The following is a 20,226-nucleotide window of genomic DNA, read 5'->3' as shown; positions in this document are numbered from 1 at the left end:
TATTTTTAATGAAGTCAAAGTCTCATTCAACAATGTTTAATAATAGGGTGATCTGCATTTAAGTTAAAACACAAGCAACATGCCACATATATAGAGAACAATGCTATTTTAGAAATAAAGAATCAAACTTGAACTTCATGATTTAAGACCATAATGAACTAATCCTAAAGCAAAAAGATTCAAGGCAAAGACTGCCTGCAAAATAAACCTAATCACATCCATTGTTCACAAATCAAACATTATAAATGTTTTAACTCGAAACCCAAAAGATACGAAAGTAGAAGGCCTTTAAGAACCTAAAGAGAAATTAAAACCAAAGCAACAAAAACTTAACAAGAAAAGACTATAATGAAAGGCCAAAGATAAGAGGTAGTTTGCATCTCAACATAAATATACAACAATTATATACCAACGTTAAAAAACAACAGCCACCAACCACATCATAAGTCAGGGTGCTTCCAATAATAACAGTGTTCCTTAAGAAAAGAAAGTCTATATTATAATCAGAAACATAGAATTTTAGCAACTTTAATCAAACTCTTCATGATCTGAAATGTACTAGAACAAGTACAGTTATCATCGAAAGTTACCATACAATACAACAAAAATTCTATGCAAGATCATAGATTTTCAAAGAATCCAATAAGAAAGAGGCAATCTTCCATCTCAGTGCTTAACTAGATTTAAGTTTATGAAATTAATCTTAAGAAAGTAATCCCTCATGCAACAAAATAAAGTGAAATCAGCAAAACAAGAAGAATCAAAACACAACACAAGAAGAAAGAGGTACTCTTCATTGTAAGCACTCATCTTCAGTGCTAGGCTGGATTAAGTTTTTGAAATTAAACCTAAGATTACAATTTGTCATGCAACAGAGTTGAACAAGCAAAATAAAAAAATAAAAAACTCAACCATACAAATTTGGAGTACACTGCTATACAATCTCTAATTCCTCTCTCTAGCAAATCGTGTTCGGAGTACACGATCAACTAATTTCCATATAGACTACTAAATGCAACCACAATTAAGAAAAGTTTACAAAACTACAATCTGTACACAAAAGATAAAACTAAAATTTAAATGGAATGTTAAAGCATAAGAGATTAAATATTAATTGAAGTTCAGATTAAACTCCAGCAAGTCAAAAGCACTACAACAAAAAATTAGACATTAACCAGAAGCTATGGGAATGAAATCTAGAAGCCAACTTGCAGAATAAAACCAACAAACACACAGACATAGAAATTTTGAAACTTTAATTCCTTCTATCCTGCAAGGTATGCTTGGAGCACATAGCCCATATAGCTTCAAAGAGACAAACAGATGACAACTAGGCACACTCATGAATGAAGAAACCACAACCCAGGAATTTCTTTTGTAGTACATTCTCCTAATGCATTCTCAAACAACTTCATCAATAGCAATAAATTGCACCGATATATAAGCATATACGGAGTGAAGAGACATAATTTAACAGTTCTGTAAAAGAATTTTCCTCATTTCCCAATCTGAGAAAGCACCCAAGAGACTGTTGACACATATAGGAGTATAGAATTACAGTTCTGCTCATAGTTGCTTTGCTATTTTTAATTATATTTATATATGAGGTGGTGCATAATGCTTCTTTTTACTAAAAGAGCTAAGCAAAGGGCTTGACAGGACAGAGAGATATAAAACAATCCCAAGAATGAAAAAAAAAAAAATAACCTCATTTTATGTAAAGATACCATGATGTAAATGTAACATGCACAAGTATAAGCAAAAGCTTAAAGAAACAAAATTTAAAACTAAAAAACGATTGAATTTGTGACATAAGGGATACACACTGATTAGTTTCAAGCTTAAAGCACCAACGAAAATAGAACATAAAAAATAATGACTATTTCTACCATTCTTTTAACCCTTCATAAAGTTCTAACATAGGTAAAGGAATTTGGGTGTTACTACAAGAAGAATTGAAAAACCTATTAGCCCAAAAAAAATATATTTAAACACACAAACTATTCAGAATATTAATTATTCTTCATTTCCTACAATAATAATACACCACGGCATTGAGAAAAAGAAGTCAATTATAACTTCAAGAAGTGCTATATAAAAGGAAAGAGTTGACTAATATTCTTTGCTATGAAAGATTTATTAATGAGCTTAACTAGGTGTTTCAAAAGAGTACCAAATGCATAAGACTCACCTGTAATTGTCAGGGTTCATGGTAAGTAAAGCCTTGTAAATATTGGCACCTTCTTCTAGGCATCCAAGTTTCACCAGGAGAGAAACCTCTTGTTCTTTATAAGTCAATTTATCAACCTAGAATAATAGAATTGGTTAGAATTTTAATGTCCAAAAATTCAAAACTTACAAAATTTTTAGTGTTAAAAGTATTCAGGCATTATACATTTGACACTTACTATTTTTGGTTCTTTCTTATACAATTCCTCAAGTGCTCTCTCAAGAAACTCAGATTCCTCTAGCAAAGAGATCTGGAGAAAAATACCATACCCTCATAAACATCAGAAAAGCAGCAGGGGGCACCACTAGTCTAGATGTACAGCATCCATTATGCATAATGAATGTAGTTATGCATATTTCTATGCCAATATATTATTAAAGAAATAAATGCTACTGCAAGGGCTAAGGCTTGTAGGTACTTGTCCAATTGGTTAAGCTGTTTTCAAATCATGTTAATGGTGTTAAACCAAAAAAGAGTAGTCAAAAAGAAAGATAGACTAATTTATTAAGATGTCAGAAACAAAAATTCCGAAATGGTTCCACAGAACATAAAATTGGAGATTAGCAATTATTAAGATTCAGAGCTGCTAAGTACAAACACCACAGATATGATTACTTGTAGAAGGCCCAACAATTAGTGAACAAGCCATATTTCTCTCTAACATGAATACATCAAGAATTAAATATCTTATAGATGCCAAATACCACTATAGGCCACTAGTTAGTCCTCCATCTCAGATTAAAGTAAACTTGGAGATGATTTAATTTAACTTATCAGCCATACACAGAATCATGAAAAGCCATACTTCACAAGTAGAAAGAATGGGTGTAACATGTACATGAAAGTAGACGGAGATTTTGGCAATAAAATAAGCAGAAGGAAAAAAGAAGTTAAGAAGAAATGGGTAGGTTTTCTAATTGCATGTGAAAAAAATTAGAATTAATTCAAAAATGGGACCACATTTATAAAGAAGGTAAAGGCATTAAAAATCTTTAATTTTCGTATATTTAATTACTTTATTTGATTTATGGATAATTTCACTAACTGTGTTGGCATCTGGTTAACAAGTGACACCAAATCAGTCACTCCCATTATACTTTAGTATAAATTCTAAAATTTTGAATGTCTGTATAATGAAGTCAACTCATGTGAAATTACAGCCACATCCCACATACATATGCATGCAAAAAAAAAGAGTTGAAGTACATAACCAATACCTAATATAAAAGCATTTCACCATGCTCACAACGTTCATTATCTGGTGGATAATCATCTTCTAATGTCCCTTCAAATGCTTCCAAAATTTCAACTGCTTTTGCACCACTAATATCAACCAAAAAAAGGAATACAGCATAAATACCTAAAGGATGAATGAAATTAATAAGACTTCATTCACTTAGAACTACTTGGCTAAGACAGGGACAGAAAAGGAAAAACCCTCATAACTGTTGTGCCAACAACTTCAATTCATTCATATATAAAGCCAAATGAAAATATGGCATCATCATTGTCTCCATATAAAACTATAGCAAAAACAACAGAACTCTGCAGTTAACTAGGCATTGTTTGTAAAAGGCTAATTGGCAACCAAATTTCATAAATGCAAGTGCAACCAGCTTAGAATAGTAGGGTACCTATCTATCGACCCACCTATCTGTACATATTAGTAACATCTTTAACACATTCTACACCCACCATATATTGTCATAAAAGAAGTTTGATATCTTATTGGATGTTTAGTTGAAGTCATACAAACAATATTAACCACGTGTTAAAAATCAACAGTAATTTCATCCATGTTAGCACCCATTTGATCATATAATTAGAAACATTAAGTCCTGATTAAGCATTTAATTTAAAGAAAGGCTTTCATTATATCAACAAATATTTCAACTTTCAATACCAAAAGGCCCTTCAATTTGGACCTTCAAGTATACATAACAATAACAACACTCTAAAACATGTTTCACAAAATAAAAGTCAACAGAAATTGGTGAAAGTTAACATAAGAATTGGAACAAATTTTTTTAAGAAAAAAATAAAGGACAAGTACTTTGAGTTTAAATGGTGGGCTACAGCAAAGCCAATCCAGTTCATGCAATGATTTGGTTTCAAATGCAAAAGTTGTTGTCTTGTATCAACAAATCCTGTCAAATCTCGCATTTGTGCCTGCAATGCAAAAGATAAAATATAAATGTAATAATTTCTGAAATAACCTGAAACATGACAATGAGAAAATACAAAACCATGATCAAATCCAAAAAATTTCTCTCAAACTTCATATCTTAGTAGAAAGACAAATGCTCATCATCTTCATACTTTTTCCTTTAACTTTTCAAGGCATATAAACCATAAATAAAAAGGGGGGGGGGGGGGGGGCACAAATAAGTTAATGCCAACAAATGACTTAATCATCTGAAATCATGAGTTAAGAATCCATAATATGGCAAGCGCTAAAGCATCAAGGGAGTAATAGAAATGAAAATCATCAATTTCAGTATCAAAGACGCCGACTTTTGTTACTATTCTGGAGCAGTAAGGCACATGTGCAGATGAAGTTAAGAGAAGAACTGAACCAGATCTGATCCAGAAAGTATAAACACTTTCTAATTGCAAAGGTCATTCATGTTAAAACCTTCAACCATTAAGCAACTAGTAGAATGAGAGAGAAAAAGGTTCTGTGGCAGTAGACCAGAAAGTATCAATTCAAGGTGGTTGATTCTTACAGGATAATGAGAATGAAAGGATCAAATCAGACTGTTTGATTCTGATTATATTACTTGTCATTCTATAAACACTTTCAACCATTAAGGAACTAGTAGAATGAGAGAGAAAAAGGATCTGTGGCAGTAGACCAGAAACTATCAATTCAAGGTGGTTGCTTGTTACAGTATAATGAGAACGAAAGGATCAAATCAGACTGGTTGCTTCTGATTATATTACTTATGTTTTATTTTTGCGTATGCCTCAAAACAAAACCTTCAATTAAGATACTAAATCTGAACCATCTCTCATATTAATCTGCTGCCAGAATATCAGATGATGTCTGTTTTATCCTTTTCCTTCCCCTAAAGCCATAAATTGTTTCTACCAAAACTATGATCTAAATTTTCAAAGTTATAAAACTAGCTGACTCATCTACTTTCTAAGTGTTTAAGAAGATGTTTTTTTCATGGTCTCATACAGCCTCTCCCTTTTAGTTGAGTTATCTCCATATTCCATTCCTCTGTTTTAAGCCATATATCTTCGTCTCTTTTGTTACTATCTTAATATAATTATGCCTTTTCTATCCATCTACTAGTAGATTCCGTCAAGCAACTAAACAGCTTCAAATTTCATAAATTTCATTTTCACTTCACTACTAACTATGTAGCTGATCTTGGTGTTTTCATCCAGTTATATTAAGTTACCACAATGAACTTGCCCCTACCAACTACCACGAAACTTACAGTTGCACAAAAGTTGGCACCAAACTATTTTAGTTGCAATATTGACTTGCCTATAAGTACCCTAATACTTAAGATTCTCAAATTCTACAATGGAATCTGAAAAATCTTTTAGGCAAACCACAAAGCTTACAAGAAATCTTATACAGAGAAACTCCTTTAAATGTTAGAAAAATACCATGACAAGTAAGTGTTCTTACTTAACATTAAGCATACAACAGATAAACATCTTAGATTTAACACTGAGTCTAGATGTACAAATCATAGAGAAGGAAGGTAAATAAGGTATACCTGCAAGAGTGACAAGTCCCGTAGTATTTCAATGTTGTCTGGATCTATTTTCAATGCGTTGCAATAGCATTTGATAGCCTCCCTGTATTCTCTATCTGACCGATAGAGACCATAAACGTGCCAGCAAACATGACTTTTTACATCATTCTACATTAAGACACAAACATGAAAACAATGTTGGAAAAAGTGACACTGCTTTGACATTATAGCAACCAAAAGAAAATAAATAAGATAACCTTTACACCTAGCCGAACAAGCTCATAAGCTTCAGTTTTCCAATCCATGCAATTTAAGGTTAACCCCTTCATTGACAATGTTTCTGACAATAATGAATAAAAGCCCATATGACAACATACAAACACAACAAACAAACAGTTACCAGATAGCATAAAATATTACTTGGAAACTGCATATTAAAAGGATGGATATATTAAACAAAACGCTACTACACTCTACCAATACCGCACACTAATGAATATTCACAAAACCCAACCAAGATGAAGAAGGTATTCAAATATTGCAGATTTCAAACTGTATAGGTTAAAAATGTAGTTGTATACCCGAAATTAATGCAATATATTCAGTTGATAGAGAATATCTCCACATTGATACTGCTAGAATGTTCCACTTATCTCTAGAACCATCATAAATCATGGACTAGTCACTATACAGCTAGTGCTTTCAAAAATGCAAATGACATCAATCATAAGACATGAGAAAGGAACATACAGTCTACAGAAACAATCATGTCAACTTAGAGGCATTCTTGTAAGGATTATTGAAACCAATAACCTTGATAACAACATAAACTATCTAGTGACAGCCCCTTTTTCCTCTAAAGTGTAAAGTTCTTTTTGTTTCAGAGTTCTTGCATCTTTATATAGGTACATTTACAAGAACCATGCAAACATAAACACTAAACAATAAGTGCCTCTCAGCCAAAAACAAATAAATAAATAAGTGCTTAAAATTAAACTACCTCCATGGTCAGGAAACTTTTTCAGTATTGCATCTGCAGCCTTCAGTCCTTTCTTGTACTGTTTAGTTTCATATGATTTCTGCAATGATAAAATATACAAGAGCTTTAGCAATAGCACATGGACCTCCAAAGCAATAAAAATTCAGTTATGAGAATTAGCTAGAGTATAATAACAGATAAAAATTAGTTACATAAAAATCAGGCAAAAAAACTGTGTCAAGAGTCCATTACTATAGAAGTTAAAATAGAGTAAGAATTCACCCGTCAAAACTCTAGTTTTCACTATAAATTAGGAGAAATAAGAGGGAAGGGGGGAAAACTCTCAATAGCGTGTGGAAAACATCCAAATGTTGCTATTCTATATCTAATACGAACAAGTTCTTAAAATATATAAATATTCAAGTTTAACCTGCAAAGCCTACAATTACATTAAAAATTGTCCCAGTCAATTTATCAAATTCTTAAATAGATTGTTTCACAAAGTTTGTTATTGTCTTGAATGCTTATGTGCATCAAAGCCAAAATGCCACAATTGTTTCCCATTAGGAACCAACAAAATTCCCATTTTAAAAAGTTGGCAACATGCAAGAGAAATTACTAAAGTAGGAAGAGTCACCAAACCCTTTTATTTTCATTTCTCTAATTTTCTCCGTGATGATACAAATGAATTATCAGCAAAAGGAAAGCACAACGAGCATCCTTACTTTAAAAAAAAAAAGGTCAAAGCAAAATTCAATTTTTTAAAGTTGCTTTTCAACAAAATCGAATTCATTGACCTAAATTAAGCAAAGCAATAAACTTAATTAAGCTTCAATCGCTAAACAGAACAAAGAAAATGAACTTAATTTATACGAAAAATTGCCCAAAAGCAAAAACCTAATTGACAAACAAGCTTATCTAGTCCAAATTTCCATTTATAATTGATATCCACCGATTTTCTCAGCAAGCAAACAGACCAGTATCCAGCTAGGGTTTTGCAAGCAAAGAACAAAAAGAAAAAAGAAGTGCGATCGAATAAACAAAAAATAAGAAAGCAAAATACAAGTATAAATACCAACTAGAAATACGTAGATACGAACTGAAAAATGAGAGAGAAAAGAGAATCGAAGCCTTACGACAATGAGTTTGAAGAGATTAGCTTCCTTTGGAGGCAACGAAGCTCCCATTGTTGAAGAAAATTAGAAAATTTTAGAAGAAAAACAAGAATCGTAAGAGAAAAAAAATGAGAAGATTGAGACATGATGAAGTGAGAGTTAGGGGCTTGCAAGAGAGAGAATAGAGTGGTGGCGTTATCTGCTGCTTCAACCCTACGGTCAACAAGAAGCTTGAACAAAAGTAAAATTAAAAGGAATAAATAAATAACTTTTTGATTAATATATATGGGCCGTTGGTTCATTTGTTTGACAGAAAATTTACTAAAAGGTGATCTCACAAATTTTTATTAATTGATATCATAATTTAACATATAAAATTAATAAAAATATAATTTATTTTTATCACTTTAATGTTTAATAGGTGTTAATTTAAAATTTAAATGATTATTTTATGTTACATATACATTTAATCAAAATATATGTACATTTAAATATTGAGATGTAATTTTAACTTTTTATTAATTTTACTTATAAATATTTTTATTAATTATTTTATTATAAAATCAAATAATAAATATTTTTATGAAGTACTTAATTTTATAATTCTCTCCTTGTCTTTTTTCGTAGGCCCAATCATTTTCTAATCATCTATGTTAGTATCAGATATCAATTAAAAAGGTCACTTTGGCTTGTTTTTGAATTCGACATACTAAAAGACAACCTCAATCACTAATAAAATATGTTTGATGTTTTGATATCATGCAAGTAAGCTGTTTCAAAGTACAAACTAATCGGAAACAATTGGAGAAAACTTTCACTTCAAATAATAGCTAAACAAAAATAGAGTGAATACCAAAATTTGCCATTTTAAATAATCATATTATCTTTGCATTACATGTTAAATCAAAGATCACAAAAATATTTTAATTCTTATGATGATTCTAGAGGAAGAAATAGAACATGTTTTTCTTCGGTTTGAAACTAGCAGGGAAGCTTGCTTTATAAATTGTGTTACGAATCTTATGAATGACAATAGATAGGATATATGTTAATTTTAAGTATTCAAATTTTTTTATTTATTAAAATATTTGAATTCAATAAATACTCAAATAATTTTTAATTTTATTATCTAAATCTAACTCACATAATATATAAAAAAAACCCATTATTATTCAAACTCATTAAATATTCATTTATTAAGTTAAAATTTAAAATTTAAATTCAAATTTAAAATTGAGTTTAAAAAATATTATTAAAAGAAATTAAATTAATAAATGAAAATAATCCATATAAAATAAATAAAAGCTAAAATTATAAATTAGAACACTTAATGAATTAATTTAAGTATTGCCTTCATAATAAATAATTTTTAAATAAATCTGTAATATTAAAATATTATTATTTATAATCAAGTTCGGATAATTAGTACCCTTAAAACACTATCCGAACTTTATGGCAACCTACAACGAATTATAATATTTTACTATCGGAATACCGTCCAAGCCATACTACCCAAACCGACTTTTAGGATGTCCTAATCTTACCATCCAAATACATACTACCTAAACCAGCTTAGAGGATGCCCTAATCCAACCTGTTGTTATCCCTAATAATTTGATAACAAGATCAAAGTAAGAGCTGGGGCAAGTATGTTCATTATAAAGATTATTTTTTCTACTATCATATATGATGAAAGAAGAAATTTTCATTGTCAAGTACGGCAAAGCCACCAAATATTCCAACTTTAGTTTGAAAATTTTCGATTTACAACATGGTGAAGAGCAGATGGAGTACTCAAAAACAGTAACGATCAAAACAATTTCGTGGCAAGGAAAGAGCAAAATATAAACAGTGGAGGAAAAAAAGAACGAGAGGTAGCCTGAAGAAATAATCTCTCAATAGCCATACCCACAGAATCATGAAAAGCCATACTTCACAAGTAGAAAGAATGGGTGTAACATGTACATGAAAGTAGATGAGATTTTGGCAATAAAATAACCAAAAGGAAAAAAGAAGTTAAGAAGAAATGGGTAGGTTTTCTAATTTTTATTTTTTTTCTTGTTTTTTTCATTTTTTCACAAATTTCTTTTTATTTCTTGTTTCCATTTTTTTTTTTTTGCACTTCCTTGTTTTGTTTTAACTTTTTTCCTTTGTTAAGTTTTCTTATTACTTCTTATATATATATTTTTTTGCTTGTATTTTCTAAACTAAATTTTTTTCTATTTTGTCATCCCTTTTCATTTTTGAAAATTTTTTTATTTTGATTTTATTTTATATATTTAGTATTTTCATTTTTTTTATAACTTTTTTTATATCTTTTTTCTCATTTCATTTTGTTTTTATTATATTTTGTATTAACTTTTCTTTCGTTTTTTATATCTTTTTTTCTATATTTATTTTTTTTGTTTTTCTTTGTATTTTCTAAACTAAAAGTTTTTTCTATTTTGACATTCCTATTTATTTTTGAAAATTTTAATCATTTTATCTTTTTTTATTATTTTGTTGATTTGTTAATTTTTTATTTTTTTTGTTTATTTCTAATTACTTTTATTATTTTATTGCTTTTTTATCTGTATTTTATTTTATTTTTCCTTTTTTATTTATATTTTAAAAAATTTTTATAAAGTTTTAAATTTTTTTATTTTTTGGTTTTTTATCTTTTTATTTTTTTATTTACTCATTTCTTGTCCTATTTTATTATTTTTCAATAACTTTTTTTCCTACAAAATTTTCTTTCCTTTTACTTATTTTTTCATATGCTTTCATTTTTTTTTATTTTTATTCTTCTCTTGCTTTTCTTATTTTTTTTTATTTCTTATTTGCGTTTTTAAATTCTTATACTTTTTTTTGGCACTTCCTTCTTTGGTTTTCATTTTTATTTTATGTTAACTTTTCTCTTTTTTAAATTTTTTTGTCTTTGATTTTTTATATTGTTTTCTCATTATTTTTTTTCATTTTGTCATTCCTTTTCATTTTTGAAATTGTTATTCATTTTTTATTTTTATTTTTGAGTCGTTATTTTTTCATTTCTCATTTTTTTTTATTTTTATTATATTTTTGTATATTTTTAATTTTTTTCTTTTCCTATTGGTATTGGTTTTTTTTCTTTTTTTTGTACTTTATTTATCTTTTTTCTTTTGCTTTAATATTTTTTCTTATTTTTATTTTTATTTTTATTTTTTTGGTTTATTTTTTATTTCTTTTTTATTTATATTTTCATAAATTTTTATAAGGTTTTGGATTTTTTATTTTATCATTTGTTGGCTATTTTCTATTGCATTTTTATAATTTTTCGTTAACTTTTTTTCCTTTTAAATTTTTCTTCTATTTTTTTACTTATTTTTTTATGTACTTTCATATTTTTTTGTTTTCACCTTTTACTTTGTTTTAAAATTTTCTATATACCTTTTTTTTCTTTTTGTTTTATTTCATATTTGTCTTTTCATATTTTTATTTTTCATATTTTTCGCTTTTTTTCACAAATTTCTTTTTATTTCTTGTTTTCATTTTTTTTTTTTGCACTTTTTTGTTTTGTTTTTATTTTTATTTTGTATTAACTTTTTTCTTTTGTTAAGTTTTCTTATTACTTCTTATATATATATATATATATATTTTTTTTTTTTTGCTTGCTATTTTGTCATCCCATTTCATTTTTGAAAATTTTATTTTGTTTTTTTATTTTGATTTTATTTTATATATTTAGTATTTTCATTTTTTTTATTTTTTTACTTTTTCTTATATCTTTTTTCACACTTCATTTTTTTTTATATTTTGTGTTAACTTTTCTTTGATTTTTTATATTTTTTTCATATTTGTTTTTTTTTTTTGTTTTTCTTTGTATTTTCTAAACTAAAAGTTTTTTTCTATTTTGACATTCTTGTTTATTTTTTAAATTTTTATTCATTTTTTTATTATTTTGTTGATTTGTTAATTTTTATTTTTTTTTGTTTATTTCTAATTGTTTTCTTATTTTTATTGCTTTTTCATTAGTATTTTATTTTATTTTTTCCTTTTTTATTTCTATTTTTAAAATAAAATTATAAAGTTTTGAATTTTTTTATTTTTTATTTTTTGAACCTTTTTTTTATTTTTTTATTTTCTCATTTCTTGTTCTATTTTATTATTTTTCAATAACTTTTTTTCTTATAACATTTTCTTTCTTTTTACTTATTTTTTCATATGCTTTCATTTTTTCTTTGTTTTTATTTTTATTCTTTTCTTTCTTTTTTAATTTTTTTTCACAAATTTCTTTTTATTGTTATTTTTTTGCACTTCCTTCTTTGGTTTTCACTTTTATTTTATATTAACTTTTCTCTTTTTTAATTTTTTTGTCTTTGATTTTTATACTATTTTCTTTTTTTTTCAACTTTTTTGTATTTTTCACACTAATTTATTTCATTTTGTCATTCCTTTTCCTTTTCCTTTTTTTATTTTTATTTTTGAGTCATTATTTTTTTCATTTCTCACTTTTTTTATTTTTATTGTATTTTTGTATATTTTAAAATTTTTTCTTATTGTTATTATTTTTTTCTTTGTTTGTACTTTATTTATCTTTTTTTCTTTTACTTTAATATTTTTTCTTTTTTTATTTTTTTATTTATATTTTCATAAATTTTTTATAATGTTTTAGATTTTTTTTCATCTCTTTATCTTTGCTTTTGCTTTTTTTTTTTTTTAATTTTATCATTTGTTGGCTATTTTCTATTGCATTTTTATAATTTTTCGTTAACTTTTTTCCTTTTAAATTTTTCTTTTTTTCTTGTACTTATTTTTCATGTGCTTTCATATATTTTTTTTGTTTTTACCTTTTTCTTTGTTTTAAAATTTTCTATATACTTTTTTTCTTTTTTCTTGATTTTCTCTTTTTTTCACAAATTTCTTTTTATTTCTTGTTTCCATTTTTTTTGCACTTTCTTCTTTTGTTTTTATTTTTATTTTATATTAACTTTTTTCCTTTGTTAATTTTTCTTATTACTTCTTATATATATATTTTCTTGTATTTTCTAAACTAATTTTTTTTTATTTTGTCATCCCTTTTCATTTTTGAAATTTTTATTTGTTTTTTTTTTTTATTTTGATTTGTTATTTTTTCATTTTCTTACCTTTTTGTTCATTCTTAATTTCTTTTTCCTTTTATTTATTTATTTATTTCTTGTTTTAGAACTTTACTTTATCTTTTTTCTTTCATTTTAATATTTTTCTTATTTTATTTTACCTTTTATTTTTATTTTTAATTGGGTTATCTTTTATTTTATTTTTATTTTTAATTGTTGTATATTTATGTTGAGATGCAAAACTACTTCTTATCTTTGGCCTTTCATTCTAATCTTTTCTTGTTAAGTTTTTGTTGCTTTAGTTTTAATTTCTCTTTAGGTTCTTAAAAGTCTTATACTTTCATATCTTTGGGTTTTGAGTTAAACATTTCTAATGTTTGATTTGTGAGCTTGAGGTTCAATTGATATATGGATGGCAATGGATGTGATTAGATTTATCTTGTGGGCAGTCTTTGCCTTAAATCTTTTTATTTTAGGATTTGTAGTTCATTATGGTCTTAAATGATGAAGTTCAAGTTTGATTGTCTTTATTTCTAAAATAGCATTGTTCTCTATATATGTGGCATGTTGCTTGTGTTTAACTTAAAAGTATATCACCTTATTATTAAACATTGTTGAATGAGACTTTGACTTCATTAGAAATGGAAGATGTTATGTTTATTTATACTAATTAGATATCTAATTAAAATTATCTTGTAATTTTTCTTGGAATTTGTTTTTATTAATAATGTATTTTATCTAATTAACAAATTATCTTGTTTTTACTTATTATTTTATTTATTATTTTGGATTGTATATAATTTATCATTTATTTAATACAATTTGTTAAGAGATAATAATTATCTTTCTTATTTTCTTTTGGAATTTTATTGGCTTATATATAATAACACTAGTTTGAAATTGTTATCTCCATCATTATTTACTTCATGTATCTGTATTTTTACATTGTTCAAATTTTATTGGCTTTTATTATAATTATCACTTTTGTTAATCATATGGCATGGCCTAGAGCTTATTAGATGATTCATTTTTAAATAAAGCTTTTGAATATTTAAATTTTCAAGCATGTTTTAGATTGTAATATTGTTTATGCTATCTTTGTTTCTTAGAATACTAATTTTGTTTACAAAGAAAAAAAAAAACCTTTCAAGAAATTTTTTTTATTTAGTATTTTAGGAGCACTTTTAAAGTTTATTTTGAATTTGAAACTTACAAAAAAATTTAGAAGGCTCAAATTTAAATTACTTCTTCAATAGGTACTGTGCTAAGTTAAACTCAATTATAACTTTTAACAAATTCAAAATACTAATTTGGTTTAAATATACAACTTTCAAATTAATAATTACAAATAAAAATATTTTACATCTAAAAGCTTAAAAATTCAAATTTAGTTTTAAAAGAAAAAAAATTAAAAGATTCAAATTTAAATTACTCATTCAATTAAATATTTCTTAAATTAAATTCAATTATAACTTTTAATTTTAAAAATTAAAAATTCTAAATTTAAAGCAATAAAGTCAAATCAAATTATTTTGCATTTAAACTTTAAAATTCAAATTAAGTTTTAAAACATAAATTAAAATTTGAGCATTCTAGAATTTTTTTATTTTTTTATTTCCTTTTTCTTTTTGGTTTTTTTAGCTTTTTGTTTTTGTTTTTTTTTTTTTTACTTTTTATGGATTTTCTTAATTTTTCACTTTTTATTTTTCTTTTTTTAGTTTATATATTTTTTCTTATTTTCATTCTTTTTTTTTTTTGCTGAATACTATCATTTTGTTTTCATTCTATTCCTCTTTTACTAAATATTTTCTTTATACTTTGATTTTTTATGTTACTTCCATTTAATTTGTCATTTATTTTATTTTCTATTAATTTTTTCTTTCTTTTCGTACTCTTTACTTTTTATCTTTATTTTTCTTAAGGTTTTTCTTCTTTATTTTTTTAGGTTTTTTTTAGCATTTCTATTTAATTTTTGTGTTTTATTTTGCACTTATTTCTTTTATTTTTATTTTTATTTTGTATTACCTTTTTTTAATTTTTATCTTCGGTTTTTTATATATGTTTTCTTATTACTTGTTATATTTTTTAGTTTTTTTTGTATTTTTATAAACTAATTTTTTTTCTATTTTATCATTCCTTTTCATCTTTGAAATTTTTAATCATTTTTTGTCTTTTTTACTTTTTTCTTTTGATTCGTTATTTTTTCATGTTCATTTTAATTTTTTAATTTTGTATTTTTGTTTTTATTTTTATTTATTTATTTTTCTTTTTTTAATACTTTCTTTTATCTTTTTTATATTTTTCCTTAATATTTTATTTTATTTTATTTTTTCCTATTATTTTTTATTTTAATTATTTATTTATATTTTATAAATTTTTATGTTTTCTGGATACTTTATTTTTTAATCTTTCTTTTCTTTTGGTTTTCTTTATTTTCTCATTTTCTCACTTTTTTGCTATTTTCATAATTTTTAGTTAACTCTTTTTTCCTTGTTAATTTTTTTTTACTTATTTGTTCCGATGCATTCATAAGCTTTTTTTTTTTGTTTTAATTTTTATTCTTTGTTTTTAAAATTCTCTGTTTATTTTATTTTATCTCATATCTCATATCTTTTGTATTTTTATTTTTGTATTTTTTCTTGTTTTTCTTTTTTTTTCACTTTTTTTATTTCTTTATATTTTTAAAATCTCTTCCACACTTCCTTCTTTAATTTTTTTATTTTGTATTAACTTTTTTCTTTTTTTAATTTTTTATCTTTATTTCTTATTTTTTCTTATATTTTTTATTTTTTGTTTGTATTTTATAAATTAATAATTTTCTATTTTGTCATTTTTTTCATTTTTATTAGTTTTTGTATTTGTTTTGTATTTTCTTGATTTTTTATATATTTTTTTGTTTTTCTTTGTATATTCTAAACTAAAAGTTTTTTCTATTTTCTATTTGAAATTTTTATTCAATTTGTCTTTTATATTTTTTGATTCACTAATTTTTTATTTTCTTACTTTTTATTTTTTTACTATTTATGTTATTTTTTCTTTTATATTAATATTTTCTCTTAATTTATTTTTTATTTATATTTTAAAATTTTTTTTTAAAGTCCAAAAAAAAGTTTTTTGAAACTTTTTTATTTTTTTATTTTCTTATTGTCTTATTTTGCTTTTTTTTTTGTTCTGTTTTATAATTTTTCAATAACTTTTTTCCTTCAAATTTTTTTTTTCTTTTTGCTTTCTTTTTTTCATATGCTTTCATTTTTTATTTGTTTTAATTTTTTCATTGTTTTAAAATTTTTTATATTCTTTTTTTCATGTATCTATATTTTAAATCTTTTATCTTTTCCTCTTTATTCTTTTCTTGCTTTTCTTATTTTTTTCACAAATTCCTTTTTATTTCTTATTTGTGTTTTTAAATTCTTATACTTTTTTTTTTTTTGCATTTCTTCTTTGGTTTTCATTTTTATTTTGCATTAACTTTTATCTTTTTTTATTTTTTGTCTTTGATTTTTTATATTGTTTTCCTATTATTTCTTCTTGTTTTTCAATTTTTTGTATTTTTTAAACTAATTTTTTTTCTTTTTGTCATTCCTTTTCATTTTTGAAAATTTTATTCAATTTTTATCTTTTTTTATTTTTGATTCATTATTTTTCTTTTCTTATTGGTATTAATTTTTTTCTTTTTTCGTACTTTATTTATCTTTTTTCTTTTGCTTTAATATTTTTTTCATATATTATTTTTTTTATTTTTGTTTATTTTTTATTTCTTTCTTTATTTATATTTTCATAAAATTTTATAATGTTTTGGATTTTTTTATTTTTTTATTTTTCTATCTTTTTTCTTTTCTTTTTTTATTTATGATTGTTGGTTATTTTCTATTGCATTTTTATAAATTTTCATTAACTTTTTTTCCTTTTAAAATTTTCTTCTTTTTTTTTTGCTTATTTTTTCATGTGCTTTCATATTTTTTTTGTTTGCGCTTTTTTCTTTTTTTAAAAATTTTCTATAAACTTTTTTTTGTTTTATTTCATATTTTTGCCTCTTCATTTTTTTTTTCTTGTTTTTCTAATTTTTTCACAAATTTCTTTTTATTTCTTGTTTCCATTTTTTTTTTTGCACTTCCTTGTTTTGTTTTTATTTTTATTTTGTATGAACTTTTTCCCTTTATTAATTTTTTATCTTTGATTTTTTTATTTTTTTGTCTTTTTACTTTTTTTGGCTTGTATTTTCTAAACTAAATTTTTTTCTACTTTGTCATTCCTTTTCATTTTTTATTTTCTTTTATTTTTGATCTTTGATTTTTTATATCTTTATTTCTTATTATTTGTTATATTTTTTATTTTGTCCTTTTTTCTTCATTTTTGAAAATTTTATTAGTTTTTGTATTTTAGAAATTTTTTCTTTTGACTCGTTATTTTTTCATTTCCTTACTTTTTTATTTTTTTTGCTTTGTACTTTTGTTTTTTTTTTAATTTTTTCTCTTTTTAGTACTTATTTTTTCTTTTTCCTTTTGCTTTAATATTTTCTCTTATTTTATTTTTCCTTTTATTTTTGTTATTTTTATAAAAATTTTATAATGTTATGGATATTAAAACATTGTTGAATGAGACTTTGACTTCATTAGAAATGGAAGGTGTTATGTGCATGTATACTAATTAGATATCTAATTAAGATCTTTTTGTATTTTATCTTGAAAATTGTTTTTATTTATCGTGTAATTTATCTAATTAACAAATTTATCTTGTATAAATTTATCTTTTATTTAATACGATTGGATTATTTTATTTATTACTTATTATTATTTTATTTATTTTATTTATTTATTACTTATTATTTTGGATTGTGTAATATTTATCTTTTATTTAATACAATTTGTTAGGAGATAATAATTATCTTTGCTATTTTCTTTTGGAATTTTATTGGCTTATATATAATAACATTAGTTTGGAATTGTTATATCTATCACTATTTGCTTCATGTATCTATATTTTTACATTTTTAATGATTTAAAAATTAAAAATTAAAAATTTAAATCAATAAATTCAAATCAAAATATTTTGCATCTAAACTTTCGAATTCAAATTAAGTTTTAAAACATAAGTTAAAGAATGAACTTTGTAGAATTTTTTATTTTTTTATTTACTTCTTTTTTCTTTTCCTTTTTTTAGCTTTTTGTTTTTTTACTTTTTATGCATTTTCTTAATTTTTTATTTATTATTTTTCTGTTGTTTAGTATATTTTTCTTTTTTCTTATTTTCATTCCTTTTTTTTACAGAATATTTCTTTCTTATTTTTATTCTATTACTCTTTCACAACATATTTTCCTTTTTACTTTGATTTTTTTTTGTCACTTCAATCTAATTGGTCATTTACGTTATTTTCTATTATTTTTTTTCTTTTTGTACTCTCTTTAGTTTCTATCTTCATATTTCTCTTTTTTTTTAATCTTTTCTTAAGGTTTTTCTTCTTTATTTTTTTGGGTTATGTTTGGCATTTCTTTCTAATTTGTGCTTTTTTTTTGCACTTCCTTCTTTTGTTTTTATTTTTTATTTTGTATTAACTTTTTTCTTCTTTTAATTTTTTATTTCATTATTTCTTATTATTTGTTATATTTTTTATTTTTTTGTATTTTATAAACTAATTATTTTTTCCATTTTGTCATTGTTTTTTCATTTTTCATTTTTATTAGTTTTTATATTTTTTAATTTTTTCTTTTAACTCATTATTTTTTCATTTCCTTACTTTTTATTTTTTTATTGTGTTTTTGTTTATTTTTAATTTTTTTTCTCTTTTTTAGTACTTATTTTATCTTTTTCCTTTTGCTTTAATATTTTCTTTTCTTTTATTTTTTCCTTTTATTTTTTTATAAAAATTTTATAATGTTATGCATATTTACTTTATTTTTTAATCTTTTATTCTTTTGGTTTGTCTCATTTTTTATTTTTTGCTATTTTTATTCTATTTTTATAATTTTTCTTTTTCTTTTAATTTATTTGTTTATTTGCTTTCATTTTTTTGTTTTAATTCTTTTATATATTTTGTATTTTGTATTTTTGTATTTTTTTCTTGCTTTTTTTTTTTTATCTTTTTGTTCACACTTTTTTTTTATTTCTTCTTTACAATTTTAAAATCTCATACTTCCTTTTTTTTGTTTGTTTATATTTATATTTTGTATTGAATTTTATTTTATTTTTTATCTTTGATTTTTTATATATCTTTTTCTATATTTGTTATATTTTTTTGATTTTCTTTGTGTATTCTAAACTAAAAGTTTTTTCTATTTTATATTCTAAATTTTTATTCATTTTGTCTTTTTATATTTTTTTGATTAGCTAATTTTTTATTTTCATAGTTTTTATTTTTTGTTTTTATTTATTTTTATTTATTTTCAGTATTTTATTTTATTTTGTCTTTTATATTAATATTTTCTCTTAATTTATTTTTTCATTTATTTTTTATTTATATTTTAAAAATTTTATAAAGTTGAAAATATTTTTATTTTTTTGAATCTTTTTCATTTTTCATTTTCTTATTTTTGCTATATTTTTGCTATTTTATAAAATTTCAATAACTTTTTTCCTTCAAAATTTTCTTTTTTTCTGCTTATTTTTCTCATATGCTTTCATTTTTTATTTGTTTTAAATTTTTCATTGTTTTAAAATTTTTTTTCTTTTTTTTTCTTCTTTTTTATTTCAAATATATTGTCTTTTCATTTTTATTCTTTTCTTGCTTTTCTTTTATGAATTTCTTTATTTTTTCATTTTCTTATTTTTTGTCATTTTTTTGCTATTTTTGTTCTATTTTATAATTTTTCAATAACTTTTTTCCTTGAAATTTTTTTTTCTTTTTGCTTATTTTTTTCATATGCTTTCATTTTTTATTTGTTTTAGTTTTTTGATTGTTTTTTAATTTTTTAAATTCTTTTTTCTTTTTTTATTTCAAATCTTTTTGTTTTTTTTCTTGCTTTTTTTTATTTTTTCGTAAATTTTTTATTTCTTATTTACATTTTTTTTTTTGGTTCTTATTTTTATTTTGCCTTAACTTTTCTCTTTTTTAATTTTTTGTCTTCGATTTTTTATATTGTTTTCTTATTATTTCTTATATATTTTTTAATTTTTTGTATTTTTTAAACTTATATTT

At 23.2% G+C, this 20,226-nt stretch overlaps 1 protein-coding gene across 3 annotated transcripts; it reads right to left on the bottom strand.

Annotated features, from left to right (window-relative positions):
- Positions 1-303: 303 nt before the first annotated feature.
- LOC149513445 (N-terminal acetyltransferase A complex auxiliary subunit NAA15-like) lies at positions 304-8,280 on the bottom strand. Of its 3 annotated transcripts, XM_089748571.1 has the most exons (9): positions 8,062-8,280; positions 6,947-7,025; positions 6,204-6,286; positions 5,968-6,114; positions 4,284-4,399; positions 3,448-3,553; positions 2,409-2,480; positions 2,192-2,307; positions 304-476 (listed from the first exon to the last, which is right to left on the bottom strand). In XM_089748571.1, the coding sequence occupies exons 1-6, from the start codon at positions 8,110-8,112 to the stop codon at positions 3,448-3,450; spliced, it is 582 nt and encodes a 193-aa protein (XP_089604697.1). In that variant the 5' UTR covers positions 8,113-8,280; the 3' UTR covers positions 304-476; positions 2,192-2,307; positions 2,409-2,480. The 3 variants fall into 3 exon arrangements, with proteins under 3 accessions (XP_089604697.1, XP_089604695.1, XP_089604698.1); XM_089748569.1 differs by having other exon boundaries at positions 304-2,307; XM_089748572.1 differs by lacking the exons at positions 304-476; positions 2,192-2,307; positions 2,409-2,480 and having other exon boundaries at positions 3,476-3,590.
- Between the last annotated feature and the right edge of the window lie 11,946 nt (positions 8,281-20,226).

This window comes from Durio zibethinus, chromosome 19 (assembly GCF_047325235.1).
Source record: "Durio zibethinus cultivar Kanyao isolate XHJ-2024 chromosome 19, ASM4732523v1, whole genome shotgun sequence".
Classification (NCBI taxonomy): Eukaryota; Viridiplantae; Streptophyta; class Magnoliopsida; order Malvales; family Malvaceae; genus Durio; species Durio zibethinus.
Note: the sequence above shows the minus strand (reverse complement) of the source record. Positions and strands in the feature narration are given on the sequence as shown.